General features: G+C 36.5%; 1 protein-coding gene across 5 annotated transcripts in view; it reads left to right on the top strand.

Moving 5' to 3' along the window:
* Positions 1-13,034, top strand: part of FIRRM (FIGNL1 interacting regulator of recombination and mitosis) — a 59,878-nt gene that overhangs the window by 37,363 nt on the left and 9,481 nt on the right. For all 5 annotated transcript variants that reach the window (XR_001884772.1, XM_017868424.1, XM_017868422.1 and 2 more), the window contains 3 exons: positions 1,605-1,694; positions 6,109-6,294; positions 11,959-12,081. Coding sequence is in view for 4 of the 5 variants with exons in the window: in XM_017868424.1 (XP_017723913.1) it covers positions 1,605-1,694; positions 6,109-6,294; positions 11,959-12,081 (399 nt within the window). In the remaining variant the exon portion in view is untranslated. The remainder of the gene's footprint in view (positions 1-1,604; positions 1,695-6,108; positions 6,295-11,958; positions 12,082-13,034) is intronic.

Here is a 13,034-nt window from a genome sequence, read left to right as displayed (position 1 = left end):
AATCTTTAAGAATGTGAATATCAGCGGGAGAAATATCATAGTAACAAGATTGTTTTGACAGTCTTTGTCCTGTATTAATGCTGATGCTTATAAGAAGGATGTACTGAAAAACTGTTAACGTGAAACTAGGGATGTTTTCTCATATTCTCAGGATTTTATGTAATTTCAGTAATTGTTCTGGGAAGGAAAGACTAGGTTGAGATTACATTTAAAATTGAATACAAAGTAGAAAATAAGAGCGATTTATAATTGATGGCCAAGAGGTCTCTCTCCTCTGTCTCTCTAATATGCCTTAGACAAGCTGATCCTTGATTTTGTTGTATTTTTTTTTAAGTCAAGATGATTTGAGGGGAACTTGAATTTGACAGTGATAGATGCTTTTGGCAAAAGAAGTCATGTTTTATGAATGGGTACACAGAGAAAATGATTTAATAATGATTTCATCTTTTTAACATTAACATTTTTTGCTTTTAAATTCTGAGGTGTTTTATGTGTTCCATATGAGATGATTATGACCTATTTGTTATGTATTTTTGTCCCTGGCCTTTAAGATCTTATGTGGGCCGTACATCTTTTACTGTCTACTAGTCTTATTGTATCTTATATTTCTTGGTTTACCTTTAAAGGATTTTGTAGATCAGATCCAGTGAGGTGTGTAATATCCTAAACAGCTGACATCTATGTCTCCATGGCTGATAGTCTGGATTATCACTTACCCACTTTACTAAATTCTTAACATATCTTTCACAAAGCAGATAAAGAGTGATTTTTATGTTATGTGTTTTATGTCTCAGGTTTCCTTTAAATAAAAGCTTCTCAGTGCATTATGGTGTAGGAATGGATTTCTTCTAGTTCATTATGATAGAAATTGATTCTAGGATGGAATGATAGTATATTATGATAGGAACTGATAAAATTGAGTTTATAACATTTTTTTGTTAGTGGTGGTTTTTTTCTTAGAGACAGGGTCTCATTCTGTCACCCAGGCTAGAATGCAGTGGTGTGCAATCATAGTTCACTACAGCCTCAAACTTCTGGGTGCAAATGGTCCTCCTCCTTCACCCTCCTGAGTAGCTGGGACTACAGGCATGCACCACTATACCCAGCTCATTTTTAAAACTTTCTGTGGATATGGGGTTCTTGCTGTGTTGTCCAGGCTAGTCTCAAACTCCTGGGCTCAAGCAGTCCTTCCACCTTGGCCTCTCAAAGTGCTGGGATTATAGTTGCGAACCACCACACTCAGCCCCTATAATGTCTTTTAATAAAGCTTCTGTCTTGTAGAGTTTTATCTACCTTTCTATTATTGTAGTTAGATCTTAAAAAGTTCCATGAATTGTCTTTGGACTGACATACCAAGTTATCAAAATGATAATTACAAATAGAAATTACAGTGTTATTTTTAAATATAATGTCAAAATTTCAATCTCATTCTAAATTTAGATTCATTGAAGATAAAAAAGAAAAGCCCCAAATTAAAAGTCAATATTACTACAATCTTTTCCCCTAGAAAGAGCTGCTATTAATATTTTGGCATATTCCCTTCTTGTAAAAATTCTGATTCTAAATTAGTCAATCTCTCCTCTCTTTCTCATGTCTTTTTCCAGATAAAATCATGCCCTGGAGAATGTTATCAACTCATGAACCTATCAATACTGTTGAAGCGTCTCTTTTTCTTCATGGCCCCACCCCATCAGGCAAGGAAGCATATCATCTTTGTCACTGTCTATGAACCTGCTCAGAGTTGGATTCAGACTCCTTTGATAGCCTTTTTTTTTCCGTTTTAAAAATTTTATTTTATTATTTCTTTGAGACAGAGTCTCGCTCTGTCACCCAGGCTGGTTGTACGGTGGCTCAACCATAGCTCACTGCAGCTCCAACTTACCGGGCTCAAGCAATCCTCCCACCTCAGCCTCCTGAGTAGCTGGGACTACAGGCACACACCACTACGCCTGGCTAATTTTTTAAAAAATTGTTTGTAGAGACTGGGTCTCACTATGTTACCTAGGCTGGTCTCAAACTCCTGGGCTCAAGTGATCCATCTCTGCCTTCCAAAGTGCTGAGATTGCAGGTGTGAGCCACTCTGCCTGGCCTTGCCTCCATTTATTTTAAATTTAAATATTGGTGTGATCTAAGTATAAATTTTTGACATGTTGAGTGCTTTGTTTATTGCTTTCAGCTGGGTATAGATTTTGATGTCCTTGCTTCAAGTTATAATAATTATTCTAATTCCATCTTCCTGAAATAGATCTTTCCCCTTATTTTTCATATATATTTGAGATACATGAAATGAAATGATTCTATATCCCCTGCCCCTTTTATTTTGAAGAGCTAGAATATTATTTTTGTTCTTAATGGTCTTTACTTACATAAACCTGTGTGGCCTAGTGCAGTCCCTCAGACTGGTCACATCGGAACTCTTGTATGAGCTCTTTTAAAAATATAAGTTCCTGGACTGTAATCTGTGGATGGGTGGGTATGGAGGCATGGGTGTGAAGTAAGGCTCAATAATTGGTTTTTGTTCGTACTATCATTAAGTTCCTATGTGAGTCAGACTTGGGTCTAAGCTTGGGAACCACTAGATTAGTGAAGGGGATTAGAATTTAAGGTCCTGTGGTCCTTGCTTTGAATCCTGGCATACCATGACCTTGGGCAAGTCATCCTTTCTGAACTTCATTTTCCTTGTCTGCAAAACAGAAGATATGTATAACTATTTTGAAAAAGTTTGTAAAGACTTGGAACTAATACATGGAAAACAGCATAGTGCTAGGTTTAAGAGGGTGCTCAGTAAATGCTAGGAGTTATTTCTGACTAGGGTTTTTGCCCCAAGTCCAAGTCTGTTCCTGCCCTAGAGTGGTTGGTCAGGAACCAGAGGTACTACAATACCTCTTAGCCTTCTTTTTCTTAAAGGTAGCCCCACCTATTAGCCCTCTAAGAGCATAGGAAGCTTGCTTCCAAAAGAATTTTCTACTCCAGATCTCTTAGAAGAAGTGGGACTGGGAGGGAAAGGGTCACATGTCATAAGACTTTAAGAAAGTCACTTTCCTTTTTTTTTAGACACAGTGTCTGGTTATGTTGCCCAGGCTGGTCTCAAACTTGAATTCAAACAATCCTCATGCCTTGGCATCCCAAAGTGCTGGGATTAGAGGTGTGAGCCATTGAGCTCAACCGTCACTTTCCTTTTAACCTCAATTTTCTTATTTATACAACAGGAATAAAATTATTTTCCCAAAGTGGTTGTGAAAATTTTAACTTTTAAAATAATGTAACTCAGAATGAATTAGCTATGAGGTCTAGAAGCAGTGTTCTAAATTAGATAAATTATAGTCTATGCCTGGAGATCTCTTACTCTCAATTTTCTAAATTTTTCCAAATGAGGCTATCAGATATATAAATTATAGATAAATGAAGGGTTACTTTTAATTTGTATCTTCAGTTATCGAATGCAGATTTTCTTTATGTACAAGTTATTGTGATAAAACTTAAGAAACCTGAATCTGAATACCTATTCTGAGAGTCTTTAGGAGAGTTAATTATAAAATTGAGATAGATAATAATACTCATATGGCAGTTAAGAAACTTGATAAGATATAGAATATACATATGGCATGAAAAGACCAACAAATGTTAAGGTCTCCTCCTCCTGTTTGCTCTTTTTTTTTTTTTTTTTTTTTTTTTTTTTACCCCTAATAAGACATTATCCTTTCTCTTAAAGGAAGGGAGGACGGGAAATAATATTTTGAGACTGTACCAGGCCAGGCACTTAATTCATTTAGTCCTTACAGCAGCCTCGTGGGATAGATAATATTGTGTCCATTTGACAGATGAAGAAACAGTAGCTCGAGGAAATTAAATAACTTCCACAAATTCACACCTAACAGCTGATCTGGGATGCTGAGGCAGGAGGATCGGAGGATCGTTTTATTTAGCCCAAAGTTCAAGTCCAGCCTGGACAACATAGCAGGACTCTCTTTACAGCTTGGAAACCACTGCACTATCTCATGATATCTCAAGGAACATAAAATCTAGTATAAACTATAAATTTATAAAGATACTCATATTAAAGACTGGTTTGTGATGAATGCCAAAACTGAGGCACAAATCAAATGTTGTTGGGTGTTCGTAGCTGAGACAGTCATTTCTGAAGAGGTGCAGCATGGGAACAGGTAGGCATAGGAGTTGCAGTTGATGGCATTTGAGGTACGTGTTACAGGATGAATGTGGAAGGTGGTGGGAATAGAGAAGCAAAGGCAAGAAAGCATATTAGAGAAAAAAGGAGAAGTGAGCAATGAAACTTGAAATAATTTTCAGCTATTTGCATACAAGATGTTGTCTTTTTAAATAGTAAAATAAGAACCCAAATTTTTTTTACTAGTGATGTAGCCTTAACCTAAATGAAAATAGTTAATCCCAGTATGGTGATAATATACTTTAAAAAACAAAAGTGTCTATGATACTAATTTGGAAGAAAATGCTGATAAAAATAGATGTTAGAATGCATTTCCTGTTTTAATATGAGGGGTAATTATTGAATATCACATTATTTCTTTCAGTATGTAACTATTAATAGTATTCCATTTTATCAAGAAAAGCAAAATACAAGGAGGTTACCTACTTGAGGGGAAAGTATTTAATATGCCTTATCTAAGCACACTGATAGTTTGTACTATCTTTTAATGTAAAGTAAAATTACTGCATTTATATTTTAAACCACAAGTGTATTTTTTCTTTCCAATTTTAAGAAGGGAAGTCATAATTCTCTGTGTATTATTCCCTTATACTTTAGTCTTTTATGAACTATTTTGTCATAGCAGTTTTAAGTCTTTAGAATTGTGTTGAAACCAGGGTTTTCAACCTCAGAATAGAATCTTGAACTCTTTCTGTAACAAATTTTGGCAATACCTACCCTTTTATGTTGTCCAGGATATTAGATTTTTAGTTTCTATTTTGGAAAGGGAAGTAGTTCACTCACTTACTGGACTTTATTATAAAGAACGGTGATACTAGAACTGATGTTTACCAGTTGGCACAGTTCTCTTGGCTTTCCTGATGTAGTTTGCTTTTATGAATAAAGCTGCTTTTTATAATAGACACTCGCTCATCAAGGGATCTGTTTTTCTGGCTGTAGCCTTTGTCACAGCAGATAGCCACATGATTTCTAGCTTGTATTGACAGGTAAATATTTTCCACAAAAGAAGTATAATTGAAATACAAATACAGTATATGACGGAAAAGTTTCTCTGTCAGATTTAATTTTTTTTGGTGGGTTTTAGTTTTGGTGTAGGAAAAGTTTTCATCAAGTAGATTTTGAATATTTTAAATTGAATTATTCTACTTCTTAGAAAATACACTAATATACTTCCTAGTTGGATTATATTTATTTTAATCATTAAATGCACCATTGGTTTTACCATTTTTCCACCAAAAACTGATTCAGCATTTAAACTGTTTCTTAGAACTTTTGTTTTCTATTTTTATCTAGTATGTAACATCTGCATTTTAACAAAACAGTACTTTTCTGTTAACCTGGTAAGCACTTTGAATTGTTATTTCAGTGGTGGAATGGATTTGCCAACCACATTCTTTTTGCTTTGTGGCTTACCTTTGTGAAACTGATTTAGTATCTTGTCTAAAGTGGGGCAGAACCAGCTAACTCAGTTTAAAGCTGAATCTTTGCTGCTTTAAGTTCTCGGCTATAATCAAGTGAGATAATAGTAAGCTATGAAGGTTGACTAAATCCAGTTTGTATATTTGGAATATTACTTTTGACTTAACTACAAGGTGAGGAGTATACAGAAAAATAAGACTTATTGGTAAGTAGGAGCATGATAAGATATCTGACATAACTAATAATGAAATACATTATTTAATGTCTTAGTGCATTTATATCGTGCTCCACTTAAGCTGTGTTTTTGTTTTGGAAACCAGTGCAGTGTCAACAATAATAATAATAAGGTATGTTCATTTATGTTACCTTGGTCTGGAACATAGATATTACGGTACTATTAAAAAGCGTTCTTGAAATATTAAATGTGGAAACAAATACTTAGCTTTTGTGTATCCATTCCTCTGACTTGTCTCATATTACTCTTCTTTAACAATTTATTTCAGCTGGAGTTTATCCATAAATTTTCCCCAAAAGAAGCAGAAAATCTGCCTCTGTGGCAGCATATTTCCTTCCAGGCATTACCTGCTGAGCTTAGGAAACAGACTGTCCATGAGGTCTCCACAGTAGGCACAGCAGAATGCAGGAAATGGCTGAGCAGCAGTCGTACTTTGGGAGAACTAGAATCTCTGGTAAGATAATAATTTTGATTAATTGTATTCATTCAGCAGCTATTTATTGAGCATTGTTTTAGGTAATGGGGATAGGTTGTTAATAACAAGCACACAGGCTCTGTAATCTGTTTCTGTTAGAACCTAGTAAGATTTTCAGATTTCTACATCGTAAAAGAATCTGTGAGAAACGTACTGTTATTTTAATTGACGTATTATATTGGGGGGTTGTTTCCTATGTTGCTTAAGACATGTTGAGACATGATCAAACACACTATGGAACACTTCACTTGTGTATTTTTGCTGATGCATCTCGGGATTAGGCAGATGTAATTCTTCCATTCGACAAAATACAACCCCCATTTTATGCGAACTTTGAACCTTTATGTATCTTTTACATAGAATGTTCCCTCATAAAATAATGGAATAATAAAAAGAGACTCATCTACTAGAAGAAGTAGGAAATGCGAGCTTTTAAAAAGTTGACTGGATATAGTACACATGGTTGAATTTTCCAGTTTAGTGTTCATACGCTCATTCATTCATTCAACAAATATATTTGGAGTACTTTTATGTGCCACTTTGTTCTAGGCATTGGGGGTACATCGGGAACCAAAAATTTCTACTGTCATAGACTCACATTCGAGCTTAGCAATGGACAGTAAAATAAATGCCAATTTACATTAAGTAGAGAAAAGTAAGGATAAGGATAGGGCATTCAAAGGGACAGAGGTCTATTTGCAGTTCTAACTTAGGAGTTCAGGGTTTTCTGAGGGCATATGTTTCCATGCTGAGTACAAATGTTCTGATACTGTTATATGTAATAACACTTGATCATAATTATTATAATTTTTTGTGGGGGGACGAGGTTTTGTTCTCATTGCCCAGGATGGAGTGCAGTGGCGTGATCTTGGCTCACTGCAATCTCCGCCTCCCAGATTTAAGCAATTCTCCTGCCTCAGCCTCCTGAATAGCAGGGATTGGCTCCCACCACCATGCCCAGCTAATTTTTTGTATTTTTAGTAGAGACAGAGTTTCGCCATGTTGGCCAGGTTGGTTACGATCTCCTGACATCAGGTGATCCACCCACCTTGGCCTCCCAAAGTGCCGGGATTACAGGTGTGAGCCACAGTGCCCAGGCTTATCCAAAGGAAATGTTTTTATGTGACTTTATTTTAGAAAAACTATTAAATACCTTGTTAACAGGTTAAATGTGTCTGAGTTTTGCATTTAATGTGTACCAATTTCTATAGTAAGGACAAAAGATGTTTTGTTTTATATTAGGTAAAGTAAAAGCACTATAAGTAAACTTTTGTAGTATGACCACAGCTTTTTAGTCCAGCAGGTTGTTCAACATATGTCTTTTTAAATTTTTTTTCAACTTTTATTTTTTATTTTATTTTTTGAGATGGAGTCTTGCTCTGTTGCCCACGCTGGAGTGCAGTGGCATGATCTCGGCTCACCACAACCTCTCCCTCCTGGGCTTAAGTGATTATCCTGCCTCAGCCTCCCAAGTAGCTGGGATTACAGGCACCCACCACCATGCCTGGCTAATTTTTGTATTTTTAGTGGAGACGGGGTTTAGCTATGTTGACTAGGCTGGTCTTGAACTCTTAACCTCAGGTGATCTGTCCGCCTCAGTCTCCCAAAGTGCTGGGATTACAGGAGTGAGCCACCATACCCAGCCTCAACTTTTATTTTAGATTTAGGGGATACTTGTGCAGGTTTGTTACCTGGTTTTATTACGTGATGCTGAGGTTTGAGGTATCAATGATTTCATCACCCAGGTACTCAGCATAGTACCCAACAGTTTATCAATCCTTATCCTCTCTCCTCCCTCCCCCTACTAATAGTCCCATTGTTTATTGTTGCCATCTTTATGTCCATGAGTGCCCAGTGTTTAGCTCTTACTTATAAGTGAGAACATGTGGTATTTGGTTTTCCATTCCTGTATTAATTTGCTTAGGATAATGGTGTCTAGCTGCTCTATGTTGCTGCAAAGGACATGATTTCATTCTTTTTTATGACTGTATACTATTCCATGGTATATATGTACCACATTTTCTTTAATCTGTTGATGGACATCTAGGTTGATTCAGTGTCTGCTGTTGTGAGTAGTGCTGCAGTGAACACATGAGTACATATGTCTTTTTGGTAGAACAATTTGTTTTCTTTTGGATATGTACCCAGTAATGAGATTGCGGGGTAGAATGGTAGTTCTGAGTGCTTTGAGAAATCGCCAAACTGCTTTCCACAGTGGCTGAAATAATATACATTCCTACCAACAGTATATAAGCATTTACTTTCTCTGTAGCCTCACCAGTGTCTGTTGTTTGACTTTTTAAACGGCCATTGTGACTGGTGTGAGATAGCATCTCATTGTGATTTTGATTTGCATTTCCCTGATAGTTTTTTTATATGTTCATTGGCCACTTGTGTGTCTTGGTTTGAGAAATGTCTGTTCATGTCTTTTGTCCATTTTCTAATGGGGTCGTTTTTTACTTGTTCAGTTGTTTTAAGTTCTTTATAGACTCTGGATAGTAGACCTTTGTCACATGCATAGTTTGCAAGTATTTTCTCCCATTTTATTGGTTGTCTGTTTACTTTGTTGATAGTTTCTTTTGCTCTGCAGATGCTCTTTAATTAGGTCCCACTTGTCAATTTTTGCTTTTATTGCAGTTGCTACTGGTGTCTTTCTCAAGGCTGAGGTCTAGAATGGTGTTTCCTAGGTTTTTTTCTAGGATTCTTATAGTTTGAGGTCTTACATTTAAATCTTGAATCCATCTTGAGTTAATTTTTGTATATGCTGAAAGGTAGCTATCCAGTTTCATTCTTCTGCATATAGGCTAGCTAGCTGGCCCAGCACCATTTATTGAATAGGAGTCCTTTCCCCATTACTTGTTTTTGTTGACTTTTTCAGTGATCACACGGTTGTAGGTATGTGGCTTTATTTGCAGGTTCTCTATCGTGTTCATTGATCTATTTCTGTTTTTATACCAGTATCATGCTCTTTTGGTTACTGTAGTCTTATAGTTTCAAGTCAAGTAATATGATGCCTCTGGCCTTCTTCATTTTGCTTATCATTACTTTGGCTATTCAGGCTCTTTTTTGATTCCATATGAATTTTAGAATAGTTTCTTCTAATTCTGTGAAAAATGGTGTCAGTAGTTTGGTAGGAAAAGCACTGAATCTGTAGATTGCTTTGAGTAGTATGGCCATTTTAATGATATTGACTCTTCCAATCCATGAGCATGGACTGTTTTCCATTTGTTTGTGTCATCTATGATTTCTTTTAGCAATGTTCTATAGTTTCCTTGAAGAGATCTTTCACCTCCTTGGTTAAATGTATTCCTAGGGGTGTGCATGTGTCTACTGTAAACAGGATTGTGGTTTTTTTTTTTGTTGTTGTTGTTGTTGTTATTCAGACCGAGTCTCACTCTGTCGCCCAGGCTGGAGTGCAGTGGCACTATCTTGNTTTTTTGATTCCATATGAATTTTAGAATAGTTTCTTCTAATTCTGTGAAAAATGGTGTCAGTAGTTTGGTAGGAAAAGCACTGAATCTGTAGATTGCTTTGAGTAGTATGGCCATTTTAATGATATTGACTCTTCCAATCCATGAGCATGGACTGTTTTTCCATTTGTTTGTGTCATCTATGATTTCTTTTAGCAATGTTCTATAGTTTCCTTGAAGAGATCTTTCACCTCCTTGGTTAAATGTATTCCTAGGGGTGTGCATGTGTCTACTGTAAACAGGATTGTGGTTTTTTTTTTTGTTGTTGTTGTTGTTGTTATTCAGACCGAGTCTCACTCTGTCGCCCAGGCTGGAGTGCAGTGGCACTATCTTGGCTCACTGCAAGCTCCGCCTCCTGGGTTCATGCCAGTCTCCTGCCTCAGCCTCCCAAGTAGCTGGGACTACAGGCGCCTGCCAACACACCCAGCTAATTTTTTGTATTTTTAGTAGAGACGGGGTCTCACCATGTTAGCCAGGATGGTCTTGATCTCCTGACCTCGTGATCCACCCGCCTCAGCCTCCCAAAGTGCTGGGATTACAGGCGTGAGCCACCACACCCAGCCTTGTGTTCTTGATTTGCCACTCAGCTTGAATGTTATTGGTGTATAGAAATGGTATTGATTTTTGTACATTGATTTTGCATTCTGAAACAGATAGTTTGACTTCTTCTTTTCCTATTTGTATGCTGCTTTTATTTTTTTCTCTTGCCTTATTGCTCTGGCTTGAACTTTCAATACTATGTTGAATAGGAGTGGTTAAGAGTAGGCATCCTTGTCTTGTTCCATTTCTGAAGAGGAATGCCTCCAGTTTTTTCCTGTTCAGTATAATGTTGGCTGTGAGTTTGTCATAGATGGCTCTTATTATTTTGATGTATGTTCTTTTGAGGCCTAGGGTCTTGACGGCCTTTATTATGAAGGGATGTTGGATTTTACCAACAGCTTTTCCATGTCTGTTGAGATAATCAGTATGGTTTTTGTCTTTAATTCTGCTTATGTGACGAATCACACTTATTGATTTGCATATGTTGAACCAATCTTGCATCCCAGGAATGGAGTGTACTTGATCATGGTGAATTAAGTTTTTGATATGCTGTTGAATTTGGTTTGCTAGTATTGTTTTGAGTATTTCTGTGTCTGGAACATGTTCATTTGTAAAAGGAAATAGGTAAATCTTAAGAAGTTATATGGTAATTTCATAAAATTAAGTGTGGTTGTCCAAGTATAATAGATTAAAGGCATTCATTTTTACTGATTATTACATTCTCATAAGACCTTCCCTGTACCCCCACCACACCTCAAACAACCTCATTCCTGGCTAGTCAGAGAGAGAATGGAGTATTTTCACACATAGGTAAGAGTTAATCCAGAAAAGATTGCCTTTAGTTTCAAATACTAGCACTTCTTAAGTACTATCTTTGCTTATTAAATGCAGTGTTGCTGAGGCATTTAAAATTTTCAAACAACAGGAAAATAAAATCTAGTAAACCATAAAGATTGCTGGGTGCATAATGTGAAAAAATAACTTTTTGTTGATGTGTATTATAAAGTAGCTTGATTATACTGACCACTTGTATCAAAGCTATTTATCAAAGTACATTTCTGCTCTCATTTGGTAACTTTGGGTTACCAACGTTTCACCCTAAAAGGAAGTTTATGGCTGGGTGCGGTGGCTCACTCCTGTAATCCTAGCACTTTGGGAGGCTGAGGTAGGTGGATCACAAGGTCAAGAGATCGAGACCATCCTGGCCAACATGATGAAAACCAAGTCTCTACTAAAAATACAAAAATTAGCTGGGTGTGGTGGTGCGTGCTGGTAGTCCCAGCTTCTCGGGAGATTGAGGCAGGAGAAGTGCTTGAACCTGGGAGTCGGAGGTTGCAGTAAGCCTAGATTGCACCACTGCACTCCAGCCTGGTGACAGAGCGAGATGCTATCTCAAAAAAAAAAAGTTTATTTAGAAAAACAAAGGAAATGTTTCTGTGTACAAGGAAAATTATTTTTAATATATACTTGTGTTAAGTAGCTGAAAAGATGGCTTTGGCTCTTAGAAATATTATTCTACATGGACTTTTATGAAGAGTTAAAAGTAACTCTTATAACCTCTAGGTAAGTGGGCTCTTGGTGGTGCTTTAGACTGGTATTTAAACTCAAGTCCTTTCTTGTTTCTGCCCTTTAGAACACAGTACTGTCTGCTTTGCTTACAATATGTAATTCTGCTGGTGAAGCTTTGGATACAGGAAAACAAACTGCAATTGTGGAAGTTGTGAGTCAGCTTTGGGCTTTTTTAAACATTAAACAGGTAAGGAAAGCAACTGATCCTTTCCTTATCAAAAAACAGAAAATATCAAAAAAAGAGGATAGTACTGAAATTTTCCAGTATAGAGTAAAATGTATCTAATTCTTTTGGGTGTTTAGTAGACCTTTATAAGAACTTAAAGTATCTGTACTCTCTCAGGCCGCTTTCATTTTCAGAGTGTGATAGCATTATATTAGTAAAATTAGAATACGTGATGTGATGGCAGTCCACCTACTTACTTTCCTAACTGGTTATACCCTCTTCGCCCCCACCTTATCTCTTCCCCTATTGTTTGTTCTGTTTTGGGTTAATGTATCCCATTTCTGTGATTCTAGGACCTTTAATAAATCTTTTGGGCAATGGAGAGTGAGCTGACTTAAAGGTGGAAAGGGCTAGTGAATGGATGTGGCTAATTTCTATTTCTCTTTCCCAGCAAAGCCAAGAAGCCAAGTGATGATCTAAAACTAATGATATGCCTCCCACACATGGTTATACATCTGTTTCTTAGTTTAAAAATATAAATAGGCTGTTTGTTTTCTTTGACTAAGTCAAAGAAACACTGGCCTCTGGCAGCTAGTGGAAGCTAAAGGCAACAGCCATACTTTTGGGAAATGATAGAAATGATTTTACAGATAATGTTTTATTATTTTTTTTTTTTTATGGTCAGATTACCCTACTGCATTGTTTTGACTTCAACAAGTACTTTCCTGGATGTTCACAAATTATTCAGTATTCATTCAGGATATCTGTAATGGGGATATAGCTTACAATATTATAATGTAAACCAAAATTATGAAGAAGAGAAATGAAATTTTAAGATGACTAAGGAACATATAAGCCTTTCAGTCACAGACAAGTAATTAGATCCCTTTTAGACTTAAATTTGGATTTCAATCACAGCTCTGCTTTTTATCCTAGCCACGTGATCTTGAACAAATTGTTTAATCTCTTTGACC

This window comes from Rhinopithecus bieti, unplaced genomic scaffold, assembly GCF_001698545.2.
Source record: "Rhinopithecus bieti isolate Rb0 unplaced genomic scaffold, ASM169854v2 scaffold_4101, whole genome shotgun sequence".
Taxonomy (NCBI): domain Eukaryota; kingdom Metazoa; phylum Chordata; class Mammalia; order Primates; family Cercopithecidae; genus Rhinopithecus; species Rhinopithecus bieti.
This window is presented reverse-complemented; position numbering and strand designations above follow the sequence as displayed.